We start from the raw sequence: 13,933 nt of genomic DNA, 5'->3' as shown, positions 1-13,933 counted from the left end.
ATCTCATGGGAAAGAGCAACAGAAGGATCCCAGTTTGGGCTGGGTGGGAAATGGAAGTCAGAGTTAGGACTGGAAGAGGATACAGAACAGGGGAAAGAGAGCTCAGTGAAAGAAATCTGGTAAAAAGGGGGCTTTAGGTATAATTTCCCGAATCCTGAAGTTAGACTGTTCCTAGACTCAGCTTTGACACAAACTTGCAGTGTGGCCTTGGATCCTTCCTTGCTCTGCTCTGAGCTTCAAATGCCACATCTATGAGTAAGCAAGCTGGAGGTCGCTTCAGACCATTCCAGTGACCATTCTCTGAAAGGGGACACCTAAGAGAGTATATGCTTTCCTAATTATACACAATATGGGGCTGCAGTGCAGTTGTCCCAGCCTTACTGAACTGAAAAATGAGGTCAATAAGGTATGCCTTTGAGAGTCAGCATTAACAATCAGAGGCCAGATATGTGGAGTCGTCTGAGATGGGAAAAACAAACGCCCAGGCCTACTTGAGGGTGCAGGACGGGAGGAGGGTGAGGATTGAAAAACTACCTATAAGGTACTATGCTTATTATATGAGTTATTACACCAAACCCTGTGACATGCAATTTACCTATATAAAACACCTGTACATGTACCCCTGAACCTAAAATTAAAAAGTCTTTTTTTGTTTTTTGGGGTTTTTTGAGATGGAGTCTCGCTCTGTCACCCAGGCTGCAGTGCACTGGTGCAATCTCTGCTCACTGCAACCTACGCCTCCCGTGTTCAAGCAACTCTCCTGCCTCAATCTCCCAAGTAGCTGGGACTACAGGTGCCCGCCACCACACCTGGCTAATGTTTGTGTTTTTAGTAGAGACGGAGTTTCACTATCTTGGCCAGGCTGGTCTTGAACTCCTGACCTCAGGTGATCCGCCCACCTGGGCCTCCCAAAGTGCTGGAATTACAGGCGTGAGCCACTGCGCCTAGCCATAAGTTTAAAAAAAAAAAAAAAAAAGACAGGCGAAGTATAATAAGACCATAAGTCACCAGTTTCAACTTGTTAACATGTCTATAGAAAAAAAATGTGTTGACTGGGGGAGGGCAGGGTGTTCTCCAACCTTGGAAAGAAGGAAAGACCAGAGGCATCAGCTGGTTCCACCCTTCTCCATATGGTCTAGGGGAAGGGCCTTCCTCCTCAGTGTCTCCCTCCCAGTGGAAAGGCTGGCTTCAGCATGCAGATGAACACGGGCTGTAGCTAACAGGCTTTGAGGATTTTCAAGGGTGTAAGAGCAACAGTTTAGAGTCTAGACTCTCGCAGCTGGCTTTAAATCCTGACTCTGCCATTTACTAATTACATGACAGGGGCAACTTATTAACTTAGTCCCCTTCTTCACCTGTGAAATGGGAATGACGGTAATAGTAAATATCCTCAAGAATTGCTGGGAGGATTAAGTTAATATGTGTAAAGCACTTAGAATAGGGGCTGTAATTATGATTCCAGTGGCAAAGCCATCTCTGGCTAACTAACATACATGCCTCAGGCCTAATAATTGTCTCCTCTCATTCCGATGCAACTTTCAAAAAGCAACATACTCCTTCCCATGTAGGTTTGCTTACACAGAAAAAAAATGTGCTTATCACAGAGATTCTGAGAAATTCTCATCCCAGAGCCTACAATTTCTTATGGCAAATCGATACATTATCTGTGGTTGTGCCTGGGCCTCCCACATTGCTTGGCCACAGAGGCAAGATGCAGGCATGATGTTGATGCAGGATTTCTGTTCCAGGAGTAGATCTGTTTTGAGTTGTAAATCTTCACACTGGCACTCTGGTGCCTATCTCAACCTTAGTGTATCTGGATTTCAACGCAGATACTCAGGCTCTAGTTTCACTGAAGAATGATGCACGTGAGTCCTCAGCCTTTAAAGCAAGGGGCCAGCCTCAGCTGCTTTTCCATCCTGAGAGTGGATGGTGGTACCACCTATATTAGCTCCTTGTCTGATTCTGCACATCACAAAGGGCTGGAGAGCCCCTGAGACTGCCATCCCTGCTCTGGCCACCTTTGCATGAAAGAGTAAAGAGTTTTTGGAAAATGGGTCAGTTAAAAATATAGGAAAAGGGAGAGCTACAAGCAGAAGCATTAACCCAGGGCACCCTCTCACCTGCCGTGACTCCGCCTTCTCAAGAAAACGTCCAAATGTTTTCATTTCATTCCTTGACCTGGCTGGGACTCCACTCTTTAGGGAGTCATCTGAGCCTTTAAGCCTCCTTGATTAAAAGTGTGAGTCATTCTAAAAGACTTAGAGAACTTTCAACGATGATACACATCAATGGGAATGTGTTCAATAAGATTTATTTCCTCTCAACACCTTGCTGGGTTGGGTTTACTTCAGGAATTAACAGAACTGTGTGGGTTTGTTTTGTGCTGTGTTTGGAGAGAGGGTAGACAGCAGTGGGAAGGGGACGTAACTGAGAAGCATGAAACACCTTGAGTGGACCATGAGACCTGCTTAGAGTTAGGGGAAAGCTTGAGAGGTTCAAGGATAGAAGAACTCAGGGTGGTTCAGGTGTGACATGGGTTATGTGGGCATTTCTGGATTGGTCTGGGAAGGTAAACAATCATTATAATATTGTTACCCTGGAAAAATGCAACTTGAAATCCAAATAACTAACTTGCAAAGCAACTTTTGAAATACAACCCATTCCAACTGAATTCTTAAATGGGGGGCTTCTTATATGGGAACTCAGGAAGAAAGAGAGATCCCCAGGCAGCATTTGGTGTGGCACTGGGAAAACAAAGATAGGTCAAAAGCTTAAAGCATAGAATGAGTTAGAGCTGGAAGAACATTTGTCCCTGGGGTCTGAGGCAGGCATGACCTGTTGAAAACCCCAGGCCAGCAGAGACACCTGTCCAGGGCTCGATAGAAAACATTTCTTGCATTTAAGGACAGGATGTTTAAGCCACTCGGGCTATGTTGACTCTTCATTCTAGAATCTTGGGACAGCGTATTCCCTTTTAACTCCTGGGGAGCCCAGGGCCTTGGTCTGAGTTTAGCTTCCTCCAGGGAACCCGGGTGGAAAGGAGAGACAGGTAAGAACTCCGCAGAGGCAGCGAAGCCTGGGTTTGAGGAAGCAGAGGGAGGAGACCTGGATCAGTTACAAATGAGTTGTTAAGACCCAGGGACAATTCTACGGGCTGGGTATGAAAGGGAAGGCGGCTCAGGAGGACCGAGTGAGGGCACCGAGGCGGGACGCACGCAGCCGGCGAAGGTGCAGTGTGGGCGCCCACGGAGTGGGGGAGCTGGGAAGAAAGGGGGCTGCGGTGGGCTGGAGAGAAGCGGGACGGGGAAGGCGCTCGGGAAGCTGTCCCCGCGGCGTCGTGCGCTCTGGGGACAGAGGAGGGGAGGTCTGGGCGGGCGGGCGGCGTGTGACCGCCGAGGCTGCGGCGGCTGGAACAGGTGAGCGGCCGCTGGGTTGTGGGTCCCCGCCCTTCACCGCCAGCGTGCCTCCTCCCACGGACTCTCTCCAGCGCTGAGCTGCTCCGCGGCTCCCCTTGCTTTGGGGTTTTGCAACTGGCTGCTGGCTTTTTTCCCCTCCCCTGTCTCGGTCTCTCCTTCTTCTTTTAGGTTGCTCCACCCCGCTCAGGATCAGGCGAGGGGGAACCAGCCTGACTGCAGCTGCCAACTCCCGCCGAGTGCGTCTGCGAACTCCCGGAGCGGAGTCCCGCGTGCCGCCACCTCCCCGCGGGACGCACTCTCCTCGCTCCCCCGGGCCCCGCGTCCTCCGCCCGGCCACCCTTCCCCACTTTTCCCCCCTTTTCCAATCACATGGCATTTTAAGAATGCCGGAAAGATGGCGGTAGCGGCGGCGGCGGCGGCGGCTGGGCCGGCTGGCGCGGGAGGCGGCCGGGCGCAGCGGAGCGGGCTGCTGGAAGTTTTGGTGCGGGATCGCTGGCACAAAGTTCTGGTGAACTTGAGCGAGGACGCCCTGGTTCTGAGCAGCGAGGAGGGCGCTGCGGCGTACAACGGCATCGGGACCGCCACCAATGGCTCGTTCTGCAGGGGCGCCGGGGCTGGGCACCCGGGCGCGGGCGGCGCGCAGCCCCCGGACTCGCCCGCCGGGGTCCGCACCGCTTTCACCGACCTGCCCGAGCAGGTGCCCGAGTCCATCTCGAACCAGAAGCGTGGCGTGAAGGTGCTGAAGCAGGAGCTGGGCGGGCTGGGGATCAGCATCAAGGGGGGCAAGGAGAACAAGATGCCCATCCTCATCAGCAAGATCTTCAAGGGGCTGGCGGCGGACCAGACCCAAGCCCTGTACGTGGGCGACGCCATCCTGTCCGTGAACGGAGCCGACCTGCGGGACGCCACCCACGACGAGGCGGTGCAGGCGTTGAAGCGCGCGGGCAAGGAAGTGCTGCTGGAAGGTAAGGGGTTAACAGCGCGCGGGTCGCGCCGGGCGCTCACACACCTGCTCGGCTTCCCACCCGCACGCTCACACTCACACTCACTCGGCCACATGCGGACACACCCCAGGGGGCCGGGTGTGTGTGTGTTGGGGGGGGAAGGGTGGCGGAGGGGGTGGCAGCATAGAGTTTTGTCAACTTTTACCCACCCTGGGGGCAATTTGTCTCCATCCCGCAGTCTTTCCAGGCTTTAATCCAGGAGAGGTGTATGGAAAAGCGAGGCTAGCAGGGTTTCCCAGCCGGATTGCCTGCTTAGTGTAGGTTGTTTCATTTTTATCTACGGATAATCCTGGTAGAGTGTAGGGACTGGGATATGGAATTGAGAATGAAGGGTGAACTTAGAATATTCCTACATCCAACGTTGCCAAGCAGGGCTACTGCGTAATTGCAACTCATAGTTTTCCGCTTTGGCAAAATTTCCCACTCCAAAGCCTGGGCAGCCCAGCAGAAGAGGGTTGACTCACAAATGGGTGAGAGAGAGGTGGCAATATTGTGAATGCTAAAACTCCGACTATCCTTCTGGACGTTCCCCCTGCAAATGGGGGACTAGGGTTATGCCTGGAGAGTTGTGTCAGGGGCCGGGGAATATGTTGCAGTTTTGGGAAAAATTCGCTCTCCCTGCCGGGCATCTGGCCGGTCAGTCTGGATTCCAGGTTCCTCTGGGTTGAGAGCTGGTGAAGTGGTTTTTCTGTCTGCGTTTTCTGGAGCCCTTTCTGAGTGGTGTGGAAACAACTTTGCATTTGTAAACAGTTTCCCCTGCGTGCGAAGAGCCTAGAAACTACTCTCTCTCTTGAGATCTGATGTCCTCAGTCCCCTCATTGTTGAATGTGAATAGAATAGGAACCACCGTTTTGCACTGTTTATGGCTATGTTGAGTTATGTGGGGGAGAAGGGCATATGGTAGTAAACTGAATTCTCCTGCCTGGCTACAGCTGCATTTCTCACTTGTTTCTCTTCTCTTTAGTGCTGTGTACATACCTCTGTCAGCACTAATAACGTGTAATTATTTTATCTATTTACTCAGCCTAGCCTAGCTGTAGATTGCGGTATCTGGAGTCTTTTATTTAGTGGTGAGTCTCTCTTGAGCTTAGTTGCTCCATGACATGCATGCTGAGTAAATGAATAAATGAGCCCGTAGCTATTGAAATAGACTATTTCAGCTGAGACCTTGTAATATGGTGATTGATTTAAGCCCTAAACTAAGGACTTAAGTCAATTTCCTGCTTACCCAGTCGTGGCACTAGTGTGTGAAACTGAGAAAGTTTAAAGTAAGGGTGCCAGCATCGCTAGTGTGTGACAGCTGATGCAACTCCCTGGTATGTCATGGTCCACCTCCTGGCCCACAATGCAGAGAAATCCTCCCCCACCAACCTTGTTTGTCTAGAGGATTTGCGATGTCTTCATAGTCAATTGCCACCCTGGACCCAGAAAGTGGAAAGCTGTTTACTTTGGCTTGATGATTAACATAACAGAAAAAAAGTTTGCTTGACTCAAGTGTGTGTTGGTTTGTGTGACAAGGGGCAGGTGGGATCTGGGGCAAGTGTTATTTGGACTATAAACTGTTGGGCACCTGCTCAGTTTGCAATACTTACTGTAAATACTGGGGGAGGGGTTGGGGTGGGGCGGAAGGCGGGTCATTTTATTTTAGGTACCATCCTTTATTATGTCCCTTCTTTTCTTCCTCTTTTAATGAATAATGACTTGGCAAAGAGGTAAAAAATATCTCTCACCCAAAAAGAGGAAGAAATTTCTCTGCAATTGAAAATAAACTTAGAGAAAGAAAAAAAATCAAGCAGTTATGTGACTTTCTTGAAACAGAAACTGAAAAGTGAGTTTTGCAAAAACCTCTAATATGACATTCTTAGAACACTTTGTGGTTTGTCACAGGCAGGACCTCTGGAGAAACCCTGTGGGTCTCTGAGATATGAACCTTTTTGGCTCAGTGTAGCAGCCTTATCCTCAGCCCAAGTTTTTCAAAATCAGCTGCTAATAAGAGAAGCGGAGGCCCTGCTCAAAACAGCGTCTCTTATTCTGAGCCAAAGTGTTCATTCTCAATGCAATGGTAGTCATCAAATACCATCAAGTCAAATATCACAATCCTCTCTTTTGTAGCTTAGTCTAATACAGGGATTCCCATTTGAGGGGGCTGATTAGGATCACCTCAAGGGCTTTTTAAGAAGACATACCTACTTCTTCGTATTCTGAAATGCAGTGTGGATTCCAGAGTTTCTACATAGGAGAGGCTTTGAAAATGTAATCTGGTTGTATGGCAGGGCAAAGGGAGATGTTTTAAAGGTACATTTATATAGCAAGTGCACCCTTGTTTTTTTTTAAACCTAGATTCCTTTTTGTTTGTTTATTGGGGGAGTAAATGGAGATTAGTTTAGTACTCCAACCACCGCCTGCATGCACCCCACCGCATGACATGCGCCCCCTCGTGGAGAGTTACTACCTCTACAAGTGGAACATCCTGTAAAGTGAAACCCTGGAAAAGTTTCAATGCCTGCATTCTAGGCATAGATTCCGCCGCAGAATTAACATAACCTCCCTGAGTCTCAGTGTCTTCATCCGCGAGATGGGAATAAGGAAATCTGCTGGACCTGCTTACTTTATAGGGCTGCTGTATGGAAGAACACAATGAGAATGAAAGGCGTATATCAAACATCTGCTGGAAGTAGTTAGTTTTACAATTCAAATGAAATGAACATGAAACTGTCCCTTCTCAAGGACAGTCCTATCTTTTTCCTTTACTGGAGTTTACATTTCTCATTTTTATAACACTTTTTTTTGTACTATGGTGTAATGCTGGGAGACCATTCCTGTGAGACCAGAGGAGTTAAACAGAACCTGGAGAAAGAGAATCATAACAATAGCTAACATTTATTGAGCACTTAATATGTGCCAGGCTTTACCTGTTACACTTACAGTAACTGAGGCCAGTACTGTTGTTATTGTTCATTTTCCTGATGAGGAAATTAAAGCTTACAGACATTAAGTTTTTTGCATAAAGTAACATCGTGGCCGGTGCGGTAGCTCACGCCTATAATCCCAGCACTTTGGGAAGCTGAGGTGGACAGATCACAAGGTCAGGAGTTCAAGACCAGCTGGCCAACATGGTGAAACCCTGTCTTGACTAAAAATACAAAAATTAGCCAGGCATCGTGCCCCATGCCTATAATCTCAGCTACTGGGGAGGCTGAGGCAGGAGAATCTCTTGAATCCAGAAGGTGTCAGTTGCAGTGAGCTGAGATCATGCCATTGCACTGCAGCCTGGGCAACAGAGCAAGACTCCATCTCAAAAAAAATTTAAAAAAATATAAATATAAATAATGTAACATAGCCAGGAGCATTCCAAATCTATCTGATATGAAAGCTTATACTTTTAACCTCTAGGCAATACTGATGCTCTGAGCTTCCACTTGGAACTGTGTACTTGAACTGGTTGGAGTTATTGGGTTCAAAGCATTCTTCTGCCCCACTCCTGAAGGGCTGGGGACAAATCAGCAGGAAACAGCAATTGTGTGGGCCACTCAAAAGGGAGGGACGGGAAGGAGGAGTGAGTCTTAAAAACCTAATGCACTAAATGTCTGCTGTCAAAACGAAGCTGCTGTAACATGGCCCAGCCCTACCATGGTTAAACACATGGCCAGCAAGGAGACTAAATGTAATCCAAACTTATATGGTGAATAAACTCTGCCAGTTAAGCTGGTGTTTAGACAATATCCATTAAAGTTAAGATCAGGAATCTTCACACCACAAGCTCATTTCTCATTTTAAGGAGTAGGGGCAGGGACTGCACATCCAGCCATGCAGGTATTGGACCTGTAATTCCAGCAACAGCATTCACATAGACTGTAGTGTCAATTGCACCCTCTGGAGCTGGGCACAGTGCACCTGCACAAACGTCCTTGGTAGCTGCAGGTCGGGGGGACAGAGGAGTTTTTTGCTCTTAGAATGATAGTAAAATAGTAATTTGAAATAGGTCAACTTTTTTGTAACTGAAGCTACAAGGAAATTAATTTATCCATAACTTTGTTGAGATCAAGAAGTTCAGAATCTTCTGGAAGACTCATGTTGCAGTATGGAGGTGGGGTGCACTGAATAATCCTTTGATCCCAAAGGTCTCCTATGGAACTGAACTGGAAACAGTGGAAACTCAAAGAAGAAAGTCAAGGACAGTTGTTGACATTAACCCTGTCCGTTAGAGCTTCCCCTTCAGCAGTGCTCCCCTGGAATGTTTGCCTGAGATGGTCTGGAACCTCGCTGTCACAATCACTTTCTCCAAGGGTGGAAGTGGGAATGATCGAGGAGGAAGATGGGAGCAAGGGAGGGGCAGTGATTTTCTGGAATAAAATATCAGGATTGGAAGAAAATTTGAATTTTAAGGAATCTTATTTTATTTAGGATGTACAGATTCTTGAAGAATACCCAATACCCTGGGATTCAAGTCTTGAAACCTAGGTTTTTATCTTCTACTAGTTTCACTTTTACAAGAAATTTCATCTTTTTAGGGCTTAGTTTTCTTTACTGGAAAGCATAGGGAGCTGGGTTAAGCCATCTCTAACCTTATTCTGTCTTAAATCCTATAAACTCAGACCCAGTGCACATCACTAATAACAAAATTTTAACACCCCTTTTATTATTGTAAAGTGAATTTCACAAATAACATAGCCTAACTCTACTTTAAGTTTAAACATCAATAGAATGCCCTAGTAGTAATATGAAGGAGAAATAAAATAAATTGTTAAAACAAAAACCATGTTTCAATAGATAAATGCATGGACACAACTACACCAGAGGTTAGATGCTCGCACCTTTATGTTAAATCACTACCAATGCACGGCTGCACATGAAGATGAGTAGGGCTGTGTGGCATCATTTACATTTAGGAGCTAGACAAGCCTTTCACTGTGAAGGACTACCCCAGGTGTTCCAGGATCTCCAGGTTCCCTGGCTTCCTTCACTAAATGCCAGCAGTGTGACACCCCTTCTGCACTTCGTTGCTAAAAAGCCTTCATAAATTTCTGAACTGCCATTCTGGAGGGAGGTGTGGACCCCCCCACCTTCTTGAAAACTGGTGTCCTGTAAGAATGCTAATTCTGCGTTATCACTTTGTAGTGCCTAACCTTTTGCAAACTCTTTTTCGAATGTAATAATAGCTAACACATGCAAAACATTGTGCCACATGCTGTTTCAAGCACTTTACACGGATTAACTCCCTGGATCCCAATGCTATTAGTATCCCTATTTTACAGACAAGAAAACTGAGGCACAGAGTTTAAGTCACTTGCCAAAAACACACCGTGAATAAGTGCTGAGTCTTAGATTCAAGCACAGGCCTTATAGCTTTTAATCCTCATAAATGGCCCTAGGAGATAAGTAGATAAGGGATGCTTATCCCCAATTTGTTGATTAGGAAAGTGAAGCTCCAAAGGTTGGAATGATTTGTCAGCATTGGTCTTCTGTTTTCTTTTCTGGTGTACTAGTTTTCTATTGCTGCTATAACAAATTACTAGAAACCCTAGTAAATTAAAACAACACACATTTATTACAGTTTTTAAAGTCCGAAGTCTGACACAGGTCTCACTGAACTAACATTATCAACAAAGTTTTATTCCTTTCTGGATGTCTAGGGGAGAACCTTTTTTTTTTTAATTTTTATTTTTAAATCTTTTCCAGAAGCTGCTAGAGACCACCCACATGCCTTGGCTTTTGGTCCCATTCCATTTTGAAAGCCTGCAATGGCGGTCTAATTCCTTCTCACATCAAATCATTCCAGTCTCTTTTCTGCTTCCCTTTCATTTTTAAGGACCCTTGTGATTACTTTGGTCACTAACAAACACACCAGGATAATTCTCCATTTAAATGTCATCTCATTAGCAACCTTAATTCCATCTTCAACCCTAATTCCCCTTTGCCACGTAAGTTAACATATTCACAGGGTCTGGAGAAGACCAGGACGTGGGTGTGTTTGGAGAGGGAGTGGGCATTCTTCTGCCTACCAAATCTAGTTTGCTGAAGTTGTAATGGTAAGAAATGTCCTGGGTAGTCATTAGATGATGAACCGCACCTTTATGAATAATCGCTTCCTCTCTCATTGCAAGAGAGTTTCTCATCGATTTATATATTTGCTCTTTTAACAACTAATTTATTGAGTGTCTTTTATGTACTATACTCTACTAGAACATTGCCCTAAAGAAGCAACATTCTATTGACAGATACAGATAAGTACCATGCAGATACCTACAAGAGGGAGGAAAAATGGCTACATTATGGGCATTATGAGATGCTGTGGTAGCCCATGGGAAGGGTATCTGGTCTGCTCTTGGACAGGGCATTATAGAAGGCAAATGCCTTCAGGTAGCCTAAGAAAGAGTCTGGGCCTCATGTGTAGCTCAGTGTGGCTAAGAGGGCAGAATGTGACCTTCAGACTACTGAGGGGGAAGAGTGGGGGAAAAAAAGTAAGGAATTGAGGACCATGCCTTGGGGGGGCGTATTACAGAATTAATTTCAGATTGAGGGTAAAGTGTTTTAAGCAGGGAAATGTCATGCTCAGTTTTGCATTTAAGGTAGATCACCCTCTAGAGTAACATGAGGTTGGTAAGGCTCTAGTAAAATGGAAGTGCCAGAGAATAGGTGACTTCCTACTCTCCAAACAGGAGCTGGAAATCAGATGATCTAACACCTCATCAGGCCCATCCTGCTGTATACTACACAAACTGAAGACACTGTGAGGTGGACAAAAGGAAGTTAAAGCGGTATAAGGCATGGCTTCTGATTTCAGGGAGCTTCAAGTAATTGAGGAGTTAGGGTATTTGAGGCTGATTATGAAGTACTTGAGCCGGTGATTAGCGATACAAGTTAGCCTTTAGCACAGTGCCTGGAACATATTAGGCTGTTAAAATGTGTTAGAAAGGAAAAAATGCTAAAGGGTGGATGAATGGATGGGTGGAAGGAAAGAGGAAGGAATAAAGGGAGGGAGAAAGGGAAAGAGGGAAGGAAGGAAAGGAAAGGGGAAGAGAGAAAGAAAAGAAGGAGGAAAGGGAGAGAAAGAATTGGAAGATTAGTTGCCCGTTTTATGACTCACATCATCCACCACTCATACTACTGGACTATGGTGGTAAACATTAGACATGGTATAATGAAAGCTATGCCTTATTCTGTAGAGGAATAAAGAATGACTTTATAGACCTAGGAAACATTTAATTTAAGCCAGTCTTTAAAGATGGTTGATGAAAGAGGAGCCAGACATGATTACAAAAGGTATAGGTAATGTAATTATCCTTTTAATGTTATACAGGTATTTATAACCACCTTTCTTTTGACCCCCTATGGCTCAGGGACCTACAAGTCTGAATATGTAAGAACGCTTTCTACCTGAGGAGATGAAAACTGTCTGCTTAGATATTTTAATTGCTTCTTTTTTAAGCATATGTAGCAATGTGAGAATTCAGACCATTTTCCTTCCGTGAAGCTGGTCAGAACAGCCCTTCAATTCCTTATTTCTGCTGTGGTTGGGTAATGCTCTTCATGTTCAGTGGTGCATTTTAGCAGTCACCCCATGGAGTGTGTATTAAAAATAACTCACTCCACATGGCTCCATATTTGTCAAAAGCTTCTAGCTGAATCTACCAGTGGTCTGTTTGGTGAAGGAAAATTATTCTGTGGTAGCTACTGGCCTACTAAGCGTTCCATTTCAAATGATGCACTTCAAAGCTGTTAATGTTTTCTAAAAACCAGAAGTTCCCCTGCATTTATACCAAGTGTTTTATATACCAAACCTCATTACCCACTTCACTGGCCTTGACCTATAATGATGCTTGCCTTTAGCTCTGGCCTGCAGAGTTAAGGCTTAAGACAAAAGTATATAATACCCACCACAAAATCAATGCCCTAACAGACTCATGCAAGTGAGCGCCACTCTCAAACAGGGATAGACAAGATGGAAAAGCTTATGATTAATAGTGATTATGATGGAAATTAAAATGATGACCCATACTTTTTAGCTCAGTACTTTTTTATAAACGACTACTTCTACCTGTGGTTTGAAGCATCATTCTTTGCATGTTGGTGAGTGTGGAAAGATATATCTAAACTGACTGGTTGGTGAGTATCACTGCATTTGACATATCCTGTTTATTTGCATTGCTGTTCAAACTGCCATTGTTTCTTCCTGTCACAGTTTTTTTTTGTTTTTTGTTTTTTGTTTTTTTCTCTTCTCAAAGCAGGTTAGTGCAGTGGTTTAGAGGATGGGTGTTAGATTTACTCTGTCTGGGCTTCAATTCCTATTCCATTTATTTCTAACCGTGTGCAAATTACTTAACTACAACTCTCAATTTCTTAATCAGTAAATTAACTTTCCTCTTTGTAGGTTTGTTCTGAGGAGTAAAGGGATTATGTATGTAAAACAGTTAACTCATTGCCCGGAATTTAGTAAGTCCTAAATTATGTAATATGTCACATCTCATGCTTAGCTAAGTATTATTTCCCAATAATTACTTCCCAATAATACTTAGAGTTCAATAATACAATAGCATTCAATTGTATCAGTTACAGGCTTTAATCATGTGTTATATAAAGTCGTTTAGGGGTACAAGGAACAATTTGTGATTTGCCATATAGGGAATGGAACAGTGTAACGAATGACCAAGGCGAGGTTGTTTGCTTTGTGGGGTGAGAGTTATGATTCCACACGGGTGTATTTCCTTGATGATTTTTAAGCAGCATCAGATGTTTTCCATCAACCAGACCACAGTGTAGGCTGCTGTGGGTTTTGGTGGGCAAATATGAAATCTGTATTAAAATGCTGGTTGTGCAGAAACATGCAGGAAACTGTTTTGTAAAGGGAAAGCCAACACATAAAGATTTAACCTACACAGCAAACTTCAAACTTCTTTGAAAGTTTGAATTTTCAATTACTTCAATCTTCCAGTAATTATGGAAATGTGGAAATATTATTAACCAAAAAAGTCAAAATGTTTCTTTTATTGACTGTTAATTTATAAAACTTCTTTCCATAAGTTTACATAAATGTAATAACATAATTGTTATTAAGCCAACACTATAGTTTTTTATTCTCTATTTAGTCCTGTGCTTCGTGAAATCCCAGAGGCCATCCCGTGGAAGATATATCATTGTTTATTCACCTTTAAGAAAGAAAAAACTGTCTTCAATGGGGAGTCTAATAAGATAGTTGCTTAAAGTTGGGACACCAAAGGGTTATCTCTTCAATGCAGGGAAAAATGAGAAATAGACCCATTACTCAGAAAGGGAACTTGCAACAAAGGAACTTGCAGGTCTCGAATTTGGTCCTAGTAGAAGGAAGGACAAATGTCTTCCCTGAGATTTTGATTTTACAGTGTCATTGTGAATTTTTTAAAAAATGTTTAGAAAGATAATTTAATTTAAAGTGGTCTCAGGTGGGGAGGCCCCTGGACAAACGATAGGAGCAGCTGTGAATACTCTTTGGAAGAACTCTATGTCCGTCCAAGTCGCCAGGGATTTTAAGAT

General features: G+C 44.6%; 1 protein-coding gene across 1 annotated transcript in view; it reads left to right on the top strand.

Moving 5' to 3' along the window:
• Positions 1 to 3,598: 3,598 nt before the first annotated feature.
• SNTB1 (syntrophin beta 1) overlaps positions 3,599 to 13,933 on the top strand; it is a 276,230-nt gene continuing 265,895 nt past the window's right edge. The window contains exon 1 of the mRNA XM_055116889.3: positions 3,599 to 4,384. Within this exon, the coding sequence (XP_054972864.2) occupies positions 3,814 to 4,384 (571 nt within the window). The 5' untranslated portion in view covers positions 3,599 to 3,813. The remainder of the gene's footprint in view (positions 4,385 to 13,933) is intronic.

Source organism: Pan paniscus, chromosome 7, assembly GCF_029289425.2.
Source record: "Pan paniscus chromosome 7, NHGRI_mPanPan1-v2.0_pri, whole genome shotgun sequence".
Classification (NCBI taxonomy): Eukaryota; Metazoa; Chordata; class Mammalia; order Primates; family Hominidae; genus Pan; species Pan paniscus.
This window is presented reverse-complemented; position numbering and strand designations above follow the sequence as displayed.